The 12,885-nt window shown below is 47.8% G+C and overlaps 3 protein-coding genes across 3 annotated transcripts; 2 read left to right on the top strand and 1 right to left on the bottom strand.

Annotated features, from left to right (window-relative positions):
- Positions 1-47: 47 nt before the first annotated feature.
- On the top strand, positions 48-449 carry PHATRDRAFT_38406 (predicted protein; the record flags this gene model as incomplete). The annotated part of the gene is made up of 1 exon (XM_002182560.1): positions 48-449. One exon carries the CDS (start codon positions 48-50, stop codon positions 447-449), a length of 402 nt encoding a protein of 133 aa, XP_002182596.1.
- Positions 450-1,549: 1,100 nt separating this feature from the next.
- Positions 1,550-8,859, bottom strand: PHATRDRAFT_48047 (predicted protein; the record flags this gene model as incomplete). The annotated part of the gene is made up of 8 exons (XM_002182426.1): positions 1,550-4,003; positions 4,086-4,959; positions 5,055-5,235; positions 5,266-5,299; positions 5,390-5,756; positions 5,843-6,335; positions 6,409-6,502; positions 6,598-8,859. The coding sequence occupies 8 exons, from the start codon at positions 8,857-8,859 to the stop codon at positions 1,550-1,552; spliced, it is 6,759 nt and encodes a 2,252-aa protein (XP_002182462.1).
- Positions 8,860-9,833: 974 nt separating this feature from the next.
- Positions 9,834-11,926, top strand: PHATRDRAFT_48046 (predicted protein; the record flags this gene model as incomplete). Its single annotated transcript, XM_002182559.1, has 2 exons — positions 9,834-10,986; positions 11,043-11,926. The coding sequence occupies 2 exons, from the start codon at positions 9,834-9,836 to the stop codon at positions 11,924-11,926; spliced, it is 2,037 nt and encodes a 678-aa protein (XP_002182595.1).
- Between the last annotated feature and the right edge of the window lie 959 nt (positions 11,927-12,885).

The raw sequence follows: 12,885 nt of genomic DNA, 5'->3' as shown, positions 1-12,885 counted from the left end.
GAATCCGAGCCGGAACGGTTCCAGCCAATTTTAAATTGTATTGTCAAATGGCCAAAATCTTTAAGGCACGTCAGGAAATGGCGAAGGTATCGAATGGGACACTGCCAAAGCCTTGGCGTTTGGTTTGCTCCTACGAGAAGGGAATCATGTGCAATATGTTCAGTGCAGTACCTTTAGTCACCGTTACGCCGTCGTCAAAAATCAGAATACAAATCCTCAAGGGTGGTCAGGAGCGCAACAAACGTCACATTGCTGGGGACAATAATGTCCAAGGTTTCCAACGCGTGCGTGTCAAAGGAGTAGTTGACAATCAACAAGCTGTCAACCGTGTTGGCGGAGGCTCTCCAAACAAGGGTAGCACCATTACAGCGTTCCGCCGTCCGAAAGCGCGTTGTGTGGGGCCCACTCTGGATGCAATCCACAACGGCGAAAGGTACCTGCTTGATTGACGCGTAGCGTCCCGTGGCGGTTTGCACCAAACCACGCATTGAAGGGATGAAGTGCGACGTGACATCCAAATGCCAACGGTCCAGAGTGACGGACATATGACGCACTTGCAATGTACTTTGGCAGAAAATAATTTTCTATACTATGTTTGTCCATCCAAGACGGCAAGGCCAACAATTTCTAGCTTCATAGTAGTTGTGTTTCTGACTTTTGTTGGTTGGAAAATTAGTAATGGTTTGCATGGGTCAATGCATCCCCAAGTCCTCACCATTGGAGGCAACTGACAGTGAATGTGAAGGGATGACCACGTGAAAACAATCCTTGTGATCTAACATAGGATATGGGGTTTTTCTTAACTAAAAAGATTACTTAGAAAGTATTTCCCGCGAGAATAAAAACACTTAGAAACAGAGTGATTTTTCCCAAATAGCGAAAATTTCACCCCTGCTCATCCCAAATACCGAATTTTCTCAATTGTTTTTCTAACAGGTTGGCATAGATTTTACGAGTCGCGTAAAGTCTTCTGGAAGGAAAAGGTATTCCAGCTGGACGACACAAATGGCGAGTTTCCCGCAGCTTGTGGCGATGATTCACCACCCTTTACACCACCCCAAACAAATGTTCGCACACGGCCTGGTTAGAGCAAGCCTTTACCCCTTCCGAAGGCGGTAACATGGACTTGTCTGTGAAATCACAACCCAAATACCGTCACGAAACGCAACACGCGCCCTTCAGTATCAAGCCGAGTCCGATTGAATCTTGTCACCCACCAACTCCGTTCTCACCGCCAATTCCTTTATCCACGCCAAAAAAAAGCGAAAACCCATCAAAAGTTGTTCCAAGTCCCGGACAACCACCGGAAGTACTGGCTTGGCAAAACGGGACAAGTCCGTAGCCTCATGACAGGCATGACGCGTTAAATGTCACCTATTTCCATCTATAGCTGGATTATGTCAGATTCGGCTAATTCATTTGGCGGCTTTACGCTCTATGATATTTTCCATATGTGATCACTTCACTAAAGTTAAATGCTACAGTCACTCACTATCAGTACTACAGCTATACAGTCAACATACAAATGTCAATATATTGTGCTTCTCTGTTAATCATTCTCAATTTTGGAATCACCGCTCCCTTCCATTCCAGCTTGTATGTATTGAAAAATAGTCCCAAACCGATCAGCTGCAAACACCGTATCGAAACGGTATTTGTGCAAAAATTCTCTCGCAACATACTCCCAGTTTTCACGGTCCTGGACAACCTTTGTGTCTATATCATTTTGTCGCTGTGCCAAGTCGTTGAACATGGCTTCAATTTCGTCTCGGAAAAGTTCACTGACAAAAGGTCCAAGTTGGGGGCTGAGATTGTACCGGACCACATACTCAACCACGAAGAAAAACACTGTCGCTAGAATTGCGGCACACACAGCACCCGAAGCAAGCCAGAATGGATAGTCTTCGTCCAGCGTAATCACACTAGGAAAAGCGTTCTCTATCACTGACCAAGGTAAAGCCACAGCAGCACCAACGGCAGCTACAAGACGGGTTAAGGTCAGAAGAGCCTGAATGGACGTTACGTCACGAATCCGACGAATATTGATATGATCCATTCCCACCGTATTGCTTGTCTTTACCCAAAGGGTTGCCCATAGACCGAACAAAATGGAGAATTTCCGGATAAGATGGAATGCGGCCAAAACCGCGCCAAACGAGGATATCGCATTAGCCCAGAATGCGGCATTTTCGAGCGATTCAATGTTGAAAATTCGAGCAACACTGAAAAGAACGGAGGCGAAGAAAACAAAGAAGCCCGAGAGAAATATTAAGGACGCAATCTCGCTTTCGCGTGTTGCCCACAAGAGAGTCTCAAAGTCTCTGCTCTCTCGCCGCAGAACTTTCGAATCCTGTTCCTTTGAAAGAGATTGAAGACTTCTCACAATACCGAGAGTTTCGATTTGGAACAAAGCGCGGTCACTTTGACGAGGTCTCGAAAAGCAGCAGAATACCCTACTGAGGTACCGGACAGCTGCTATCAAATTCCAGTGCAAAAACTTTCGCTGCTTGATGAAACCAAAGCGAACCGGCCCTCGCTGCAAAGAGTCTTCCAACACCGAGTCATACGCGAGTAACTGATCAAACAGCTGTTTGGCCTTGCTTGCGGACTTGGACTTCCTGCTATCGAGCAAAAAAATCATTTCGTCGAGGACTCGGAAAACATCAACAAGCTTTTCTTGCACATAGCTGTTGACATGGTACGTATCCACAAGCAGGTCCGTCACCAACAAATCTCGAAAATTTTGGAGTTCACTCGAGTTGTTGGCACGAGACTTCAATTGTTGGTACGCCTCATCAAACTCAGTTGGGTTGCTGTACCCATAGTAGCCAACGGTCTCTCTGAATGACTTGACTCGTTTCTCCAATATATCAATAAAAGGATGTTGCTCCAATGGTGTAGAATCTTGGTCATCCTTGCTTAACAAAGCGAACACTGCGCACTTCACGCCAGAAAACTTCTGGTCTGCGAAAAAGACGCGCCATTCCTCATTTCGAATCTTATAACGAGATACGTTGGTCATGGTTCCGAACGCAATGAGAATATTTAACCCCGCAAACACTGCGGAAAACGTGTTGGCGACGTTGCTACCCACCAGACGAAACGCAAGCACACCTGCTGCAAACGCTGCTGATTGGGTCAAGGAGTTCGCGAAGTTTTGGGCCTCCACGGAGAAGTCGTCAATAAGCGAGTCCACTGATTTCGGTTGGTTGCTCAGCTCTGAACTAATTCGCTCGTTGTAAAGATAGGCCTTGCTGGCAAAATCGATCAGCTCATTGATAATCTCACAAAGCCGTTTCGCAACGGGAAAATGTCGTGTGGAGAGAACGTCTTTGGTGGCGGTGTCCAATTGTAAACTCGTTGTCAACTCGTCCCAATAAACAGGCGACGCAGCATTCTTCTCCACTAGAGTGCTGCTGCTAGATCGGAGCGCATCCACAACATTAGCTCCCTTTTCATCAACAGGAGTATCGGACTTCACCGAGGCCATCAGTTTGTCAAATACAGCTGCCTTCCAGTGCCGTTGCAGACCTTCAAGGAACACTTGGTTTAGTTCCATGCCTCTAGGTACAAGGGAAGCTGTAAGCTTCACCATCCAGTCTCGGGTGAGCAGATTATTCACATCTTTTCCCATTTCCCCGAATTCAACTATTTTTGAATACAAGAACGCTACTCCGTCGCGGTACGAGAATTCCGGTCGTAAAAACCCATCGTCTCCATAATTTGCACCAGTTCCTCGCTGGACCACTTCTCCATTTGACCAGTCCGTCTCTTCGGAATACTGCTGCAGTCTTTCCTCGAAGGATACACCGCGACCAGCGTCCGTGATAAAGTTGTTGAAAGACATGGCGTTGATACATGCGCCAGTCAACCCACTGTACCGCATAAAGTGAGGTGTTGCTTGCTCGTCTCCGATGAAAGCGAAAACGTAGCCCTGATCCTTGTTCAACAGACGCATGGTGCGATGATTGACATAGTGACCCACATCGAACGTAGCCAACGCCTGCATTAAAATTGGTTGATGTGAGTTTCATGTTGAGCGGACAATCACAAAACCGATGAAAGTATCTTAACAGTTCTCTTACCACTTTGGACTCTTGGTTCCCATCGGGACCCCGAGTCAGATTTCCTTCACGCAAGACCTTTGTCGATTTCTTGAATTTAGATAAGTACCCTTCAACGTTACGCACAAGAATCGTGGACGATGAAATCGCCAGAACTTCGTACTTCGACTGTGGCTCGGAGACCAGCCGAAAGCTCTCACCGATTGGCAAGGCGCTCAGGGACATTTCCATGTACGAATTGATAAGATAAAGGCGAGGAACGCGTTCGCGTGCTCCTGGATTGTAAACATCGCCGGTTCGGATAGTCTCCAAGCACCCGTTGTACCACAGACGATCAATATGATGCATCAAAGATGACCTGAGACGTTCGACCGCTCTGGAGTTTATTCCAGTTGCAGACAATTTCTTCACCAAGCTAAATGACAACGCATTCTTCCAGGCGTCGTATTCTCTGGGAAATTCCATTCCGAGATAATAATTGTCCCCTGTTTCGAAAAAACGAGTCTGCAAAGTTTTTCTGCGAAAATTCAACGATGCTTGCGAGAGCAATCGGCATCCCTCAACCAAATTGGAAAACACAGGTTGCAGCTCGGCCACTTCCGGAAACCCACTTTCCTTGATGACGTTGCTGAAATGCATGCGCCAATCCTTATCCTTGGAAATGGTCTGATACATGTGCTCTACAATGGGCACAACCCTGACCATCTTGGTGAAATCACCGATGATTCTTGTGTTCTGATCGTTTTGCGAACGTATATCATCCAGGATCCCAGTCCCCCATCGTTTTTCTCCAAAATTGTGCATACCCATAGACACTTTCAACCCCTGCATACAACACACACCATAAGGCTCTTTTGTGGTGACTCCGATGTGAACGTCTGAGGGGTATTGTTTTCTACGAGACCGAGAAACAGACGAGGCGAATTAGGGTGCGTATCCGAAAGCGATAAACTTTCGCATTACAGCGTTGATGGCCAAGTTAGTACTTACCCGATGGCCTCGACAACATGGGTGTTTCCGAGATCCAGCGTAAAATTGACATTTTCAATTGGATCAAATGGAACTGTTTGCTTCGGTAGTCCCCCCTCTTGTCGGTTTCCTAGGCCCTCGAACACAACTTCACGGACACCCGCGTGGGCTTTCGTAGTCGTTCCGGGAGGGTAGATGGAGGCTAGATTCTTTGCGTTGACACACAACTTACTTTTGTCCTTCGAATGGGATCGGAATGTGTACAACTTCAGAGAAAAACAAGAGTAGAAGGTTAGGGCATGGCCATGGAGACATTGCGAGTCGCTCGCTGACAGTCAATTTCATGATGCGCATACCTCGGTATCGAGATCCACCGCTACGAGTGTATACGGGAGTACTTTCTGTTCTTGATGAATCCAAACTCCGTATTCCTCCCCAACTTTGAGGTCTTCGATCCCTAATACCTTTGTGTACCGCACTTCCGAAACTTTCCAGGAGTGAAAGTGAGAAGAATCCTTTCCATGCGAATCCACCGGACGCAAAACGACATCACCGTCTTTCAGATTTTTGCCCTGCTTTATCATGGAGTTCGAAGTTGCGTCATATCGGGCCTTGGAGTCTGTATGGACGAAAATGATACCTCGAGACCAAAGACGCGACGCTTCTGTGTGCAACGAACTCTCCAAGTCTTTGATTGTAATCTCAACAAAGCCCTGCGTTGGTCTGTATTGTCAACACAGTATCATGGTGAGTACTTCAGCCAGAATCGCGAAATAAAAAGGCGTACTTGAAACAGTCTTCTGACTTACAGGGTATTGCCCAACTGTGCGTCGGTTTCCCCAGACGCTGGAATGTAAACGTCCTCAAAAATTGTACCGAGATGGTATCGGAGCATGGAAATCCAACGAGCATCAAGTCGAACGACTTGGGCTCGTTCAAATGTAGACCCTCCTTTGGCAAATGCATCACGGGCCTCTTGGAGTTTCATGACTCCTCCAGTAGCCAAGCATGCTTCAGCACAATGAATTGTGGTCAAGAGCCCGGTCGGGCCTCCTCCCACCACAAGAACGGATTGTGGCGGTGCACGCACATACTTGGCTCTCTTCGACTGCGTGGAAACCGAATTCGTTGTTTCGCAAAGAAACGGTATGTACTGTCGTTTGGATTCGTCGAATGTATAGTACGTGTTGCCAGGCGTAAGGTCCTCAGGACCGAGTACGGTTTGCTTGGAACGCTGTATTTCCCGAAGAACGTTCAAGCGCGCATTGTCGAGTTCTTCGCAATTCATTTGAGACACAACAACTGTACGGTAAAGGTCCGTCAAGCGTTAGAAGGGCTCAATGAGCAACGACTGACCACTGCATCCCGCACGTACCAAGTCGTTGAAGGGCGATCCGGAGCATGGAAAACTCCATAAAAGCACTGTACTTGAAAGTCTTGCCATACTCGAGCTCAATCGTCATAAACGCCTAGTAACAATGCGGATTTGTGTGTAAGAGGAGGAACCCGAACCCGGGAAAAGCAAAGCCGACCGATACACTGACTGTGATCATTTTGGACTTACTTTTTGCGCTCGAGAAATGGATTCCGATACGGGAATGTACGCTCGCGCTAGTACCTTTCCATTCGACAACGAAATTGTTTTATCGTTGCCGGAATCGACGTGGATGAATTGATGCAGGCCGCTGTCAGGAATCTTGCCTATGTAAATGTGAAGACCTTGGCCGTGTTCCTCTTCTAGCCAGTACCATTCATCCCGCATCAAAGGACCGTTGATGTATGGTCCTTTAGACAAGTCACGGATAGCTTGGTTCAAATATCCACGACGAAGTTCTCGTTGGAGCAGCGTCTTGACCCGTCCAATGAGTAACTGGGCAGCCTTCATGTGCTCGAGATTGCCCTTGACAAGCTCAATCAACGTGCGCATATCACGCGGGGTTGTCTTTTGAAGAGCACTCCTGATACGCCAACTGTCCACAGCGTTCGCGTCTGGTGCGTCGGCAGCATCCTGATCGTTCGCTATGACAGCTTGTTTGTCCTTCCCTCGGATATGATTTAGAATTGCAGCCTTCAAAACGCTATCCGACGGCACCTTCCAACTGACTTGGGTTACAAGATCATGCCCGAGGCGAATGCCCATTTCGACAGACGAGACAATCTTCAGGACTTCTCCAGCTTTACGTTCCAAACGGTCCAAGGATTCTCTTATAGCTTTCAACCAGGATCGGAGGGGTACAAAGACGGAGGCAACACCACCCGATACAGTCACCGCTACATCATCCTCCAACTCCTTTGCCAGCTTCCAAGCAGCAGCAGTATCCAGACCAGGCTTCAGAGCCTGCAACTTGCGAACAGCCGGGCCCAAAACCTCGGCATCCCATGCGTTGCGACCTCGCAAATTTGAGAGCGTAACGAGGACTAGGGGCATATGGAAACGGAGAGTTTCAAAGGGGTCCAACTGTTCCATTCGCTGGTGAGCGAAATTGCCCCATTCTTGTGAGAGCATATTGTGCCAGTGCTTGTCAAGCATGCGAAGAACGTGTACAACCCCATTGTTGGACATCGTGGCCATCGGGCTAGCGACAAAGGTCCGTACGATTGACTCGTCAGTAGGAAGCCGATGTGCGTATCGAAACTCGTTCGTCTTGACGCGTCCGAAGTAAGTTCCGTACTGGTTGCGGTTTGCAAGTTCAAAGCCGTTGGACTCGGGTGCGAGATTCTGCGCCTTGTTGTTTGGGTTGTCCGTCAATATTCCTTCTCGTCCTTGCGTGACCACGCGAGTGATCCAGTTACCCTGTCCCAATAGCACCCGAAAGATGGATGCTAAGGCGTGGTTGCGTGTGGAAGGAAAGTTCTCCGTGGCAGGGAAACCCGTAATGCCTACGAGCGGGAACTGCCCCCAAGCGTCAAAGGCCCGATTCCAGGTGATGGCGGTGCTCCAATGCCACAAAAGATCGTACCGAGGTCCCAGGTTCTGGACCATGACGCGAGAGACATTCCGGTTGAGAAACGCGGCACTCAAGACATCAGCAACTTCGCTGGGATCGCCCCTGTCAAGGGCTTCGATGACTTGCGAGGTCAAGTAGGACTCGTAGCCCGTCTGAAAGGGCAACTGAAGCTGCAAGGCCCGACTCAGCTGCAAGGCGTTGACGTTGTCAAAGGCCCACAACATGAACCTCCTGACGATGCCACGCCAGGCGCCTCCCAACGCCCCGACTTCGTTGTTGAGTTGAATGTCGTACTTGGAACGCTCGGACATCGCGGCTTGGAGGGCCTTCTTGCGATCGCGAAAAAAAGACTCGTCGCGGCTAATGAGAGGTGACTGGACGGCCACGGGCATAATTTGCCCATTGCAGTCCCGTCGGCACGGCGTGCTAACGACTTGACGTTGACTGCCAACTTCCATCGAAAGCAAGCAAGACTCTCGCAAATACCAACCCCGGTCGCTGTCGAATCCTTTGTTTCCAAAATCACAGATATTTCGGTGACTGATGGATGACACTGAGGGAGGCTGAGCCAACCACACTGGATTTTCGCCTCCTTCATGACGCGTCGAAGACCCCGTAGTACGCGCCAAATGTCTTGAAGAAGGAGGCAAGGTTACCAGAGGCTGAGAAACACGGGATACAAAAATTGCAGCCGAGCTTCGACTTTGGTCGCTGTCCTCCATAGGTGTATGGCGAAGAGGCTGCTCATCGTCCATTGCCATGGGAGGCATAGGATTCAACAACGAGGCCATGTTCATTTCTCCCTGTCGAATAGCGACGTCTGCGGGATCGTGCGGCTGATCGGGAGTTCCGGACATTCTACAAGCAAGGCGCAACATGGTGAGAATCAATCACACGAAAGACCGGAGCGACTGTTTCATTAAAGCTCGACAACTATGCAATGCGTCCTTCGTAGCCCGCTTCACATTCGTTTTCGACTTACCGTGAAAGGATTCTTTTTATGGCGATCAATGAAGATATGCGTTTGTAGTCTCCTTTTTACATTCACTCAGCCTTTTTGCTTCGCTGTCGGTCACAACCTGCAACTAGGACAAGACGATGCGACTGAATTACCATTTATTGCATAAGTAGATTTTATCAGACTGCATGGGCTTATACAGTCGAGATTTATTCGCGACTGAATTTGATGATCTGTCCACTGGTAGCTCTAATTATGGAAATTTTTCCATACCAACAGCCTTACCATGGTATTGGATCTCGCTCAAGTCATGGATGTCAAGGGTCGATCATCACTACTCGGAACATAAAGCGTTCCACGCTTCAGATTTTCCCATGGATAGCTTCGTTTAGAAAGGGTATATGACGTCGTGTGCTCTGGGTATCAGGGCTCAAGATCAAGAATCGGTACTGTCAAATTGGATATGGGCATATATCAAAATTTTTCATTTGATTTGATGTATTCCTGATAAATGTAGACATGTCCCTCTCGGTCCTCTTTCGGAATAACTATACTCTTATCCCGGGAATTTTTTTGTTTCTTATACTTATCTCGTTCCCTTTAAAGAGCTTACAATATACTAAATGTAAATACTATTGTTCAGCATGTATTCATGTGCTTCCAGAATGTTTGTTCCCATCGCCCGAGTTATTCTTTACGACTACACAGATACCGTTTCCGAGGTGATTAAAAAGGAATAACTTTATGTTGCTGACACACGACACTGCTCACTGAGAAACCCATTGAGCAAAGAGAATATAGCGCGTCGAATGACAACGCAGCTGAAGTCCATCTGCTTTGACTGTAATACAGAGGTCCTTGTAGCTCCACATTGTAACCCACGTTCTCAAAGGTATGACTGATGCTGTGTTCTTCTCCGTCGTGGCTCTCGCCAAAGCGGGCATTGAATGTTGTCGGAACGCTCAGATCTGCAAGGATGAGGCAGCCCGGATCGGTAAGCGTCTGACAATAGTGGTCGCGCGAGCACACGAATGGGGAGCTGTTTGTGAAAGTACGCGCCTTGCTCATTTTCATGAAGTTGTGGAGAATGTCTTCCTGCGCTTGCAAGCAACCACATCGTCTGTAAACAGGCGCTCCTTGTGGAACAGAAAATTCAAGATTGCGTTACAACCCCAGACTATACTCTGTGAAATCCTTAAAGCAGAGAGCCAGCTGAATACTGCCATCAATGATCTTCAGATGGAGCAGTCCAATGCCATCTTTTCGCACCTCCTTGACGTCTCCAAAGGAGTTGCGGATTTGCTAGATCAGTTTGGCGCTCTCGCTCTGAGCAAGTCGGATCCTTCTGCAACAATCCAGCGGCAAGTTGAAAAGGCCTTGGCGGAAACTCAAGTTCGAGCTCCCCAAGTTGCCGTTGCCAACCCCGATGACGTTAGCCAAGATGGTGGACGAGGGCAAGATCCTACCTTAGCTACAAGCGGTATGAAGGTTTCGCACCAGTATAAGACAACCTTTTGTCCATCCAAGGATGATGTACTCGCTATCTCGCTCCAGCCATCCTTGCTGAAGTTTTGTGATGACCACGAGAGCCTCCTCGGAGGTGGAGGTTTTGCGGAAGTCTTTCGCGGAACATACAACCTCCAACCTGTCGCCATCAAACGCCTCAAGGTATATCGGGGAGATGTAAATTCTCTCTCGAAACTTCAGATCGCCCGCGATGTGGAACAACTAGCCGCGGAAGCCCTTCTGACGCACAAATGCGGTACACATTCAAACATCATTCATGTTGTTGGATGCCTTAGCATACTAAGCGAAGTCGAGAGACCCTTGCTTGTCATGGAACTTATGCATACGACTCTCTTTGATGTTATTCACGATCGTGTTTTAGCAGATGCTCTGGCATTTTCCCGTCGTCTCTATTTGTTGAAAGGTATTGCAGGCGCGTTAGAGTTTCTTCATTTGCAAGGCATTGTCCATCACGACATCAAGTCTCTCAACATTTTGTTGAACAAAAAATTGACGGTTGCCAAGCTGGCAGACTTTGGGAGTCAAAAGTGAAAGGCCTGAACACCACAAAACTCCGTCTTGGAACAATCCTAGCAGCTACCAGCCATCAAGGCAACCAGATTGCAGGTACAGCCGCCTACCAAGCGCCCGAAATCCTATCAGAAGAAGTCAAAGACACATCGCGCGTTTGTGAGATGTATTCATTCGGGGTGACAGTATGGGAGTGTGTGACGAGCAAAATTCCACATGGAGGGAAAAAGGAATCATCTATAGCGCTTTTGGCTGCAACTAAGAAGTACCTCCCCATGCTTGCGGCGCCCTCCAGCCCCCCAAAGGATCTTTCAGAGACAGAATCAGCTTCCTGGAAAGCGCTGAATATGGTTGCAGCATCGTGTCTCTCTCGCGACCGCTCAGTGAGACCCACTGCTTCGATAGTTGTTGCGCTCTGGCACAAAGTCAAGTCTCCGGAAGTGGAAGTACCTTATTCTTTTTTTCAAGACTCGTCTTTTACCAAAATGGGCGATATTACCGAAAGTCGAGTAACGGCCGGTCCGACGACTCAGGGAACAGCAAAAGACGACCTTGTCATGGATGTTCCGGACGACAGAGAAAAGTCTAAATGCGGAGCAGCTGCGATGTCAAAAAATCATCGCCGCAAATTATTGGTTGTTGCACTCGTTGCTGTCTTGCTTACGCTTACAGTCACAGTGGTCGTTGTGCTGGTATCCAAATCGTCGCCAGATCTTGCATCCCCAGCATCAGGAGTTGATGTACCAGCTGATGCGCCAGTCTCTACGTCCCCGCCATCCCTACCGCCGACTGCAGTTCCGGTCTCCGTCCTCCCGCCGACTGCAGTTCCGGTCTCCGTCCTCCCGCCAACCGGTACGCCAATGACCGTCCAATCTCCATCTGGGGCGTGCCTCAACGCCACAAGCATAAATAGCCCAAAATGGGTTGTTTTTAACGCTTTTAAACTTTAAAAAGCGGTAATTTCCGGTAGGCGTTAAAATTACGAAGTGAGCTATTTTCGGAATCAAATCCACTTAAGGATTAGAACTCAGTCCCTAAGGGGAGGGGTCTCCCAGAGTAGTAACTATGTACCTCGCTGTTTAAAATTTATCCAAAAACTCTTCCTAAGTAATTCCTCTGGGATAGCAGGGTTTCCCTCTGGGATGTCTAAGTAATCCCTCTGGGATCTCTGGGATAGCAGGGTTTTGCTCTGAGATATAGGAGTGGGCCTTCGTGTGCGACAATGTCCTTGAAACGCCACTGTCGGTCCGTATCATGAAATTCCTTATCTAGATCCGTCTCGATTTTGTCTAGTGTCTATTCTACCGGCCCTTGTCCTCAGCTGAGGCAGGCATTTGTCCTCAGCTGAGGACGCAAAAATAGAGAAACAAATGGGCCAAATCCTGTAGACACGGTACAAAACTATACAGGTAAACGGGATTTTGCTATGATGGTTACGAAACACATTTTTACCATAAATACTAGGAGTTACTTGTATCCACTTAATACTACAAAGTCTTTAACTACCATGTAAGGTAGTCAGATGTTGGGCAAAGCATGGCTGCCCTCCCGTTGTGTAGCAAATCCATGGTTCTTTGCCTTCAATTGACAAAAAAAATTTAATTAAATGGGCCAAATCCTGTAGACAATCCTGTAGACACAGTACAAAACTATACAGATAATAGGGATTTAGCTATGATGGTTAAGAAACACATTTTTACCATGACTACTAGGAGTTACTTGTATCCAATTAGTACTATAAAGTCTTTAACTACCATGCAAGGCAGTCAAGTGCTGGGCAAAGCATAGCTGCCCTCCCGTTGTGTAGCAAATCCAAGGTTCTTTGCTTTCAATTGTCTCAACATCTTTGCATACAGAGCAAACATATGTGGTCTTCTTGGAACACACCAAACACCTTCCCTGCTGTCTT

The sequence above is a fragment of the Phaeodactylum tricornutum genome, chromosome 16 (genome assembly GCF_000150955.2).
Source record: "Phaeodactylum tricornutum CCAP 1055/1 chromosome 16, whole genome shotgun sequence".
Classification (NCBI taxonomy): Eukaryota; Bacillariophyta; class Bacillariophyceae; order Surirellales; family Neidiaceae; genus Phaeodactylum; species Phaeodactylum tricornutum.
The sequence above is the reverse complement of the archived record's forward strand: the minus strand, read 5'-3'. Positions and strand labels throughout refer to the sequence as shown.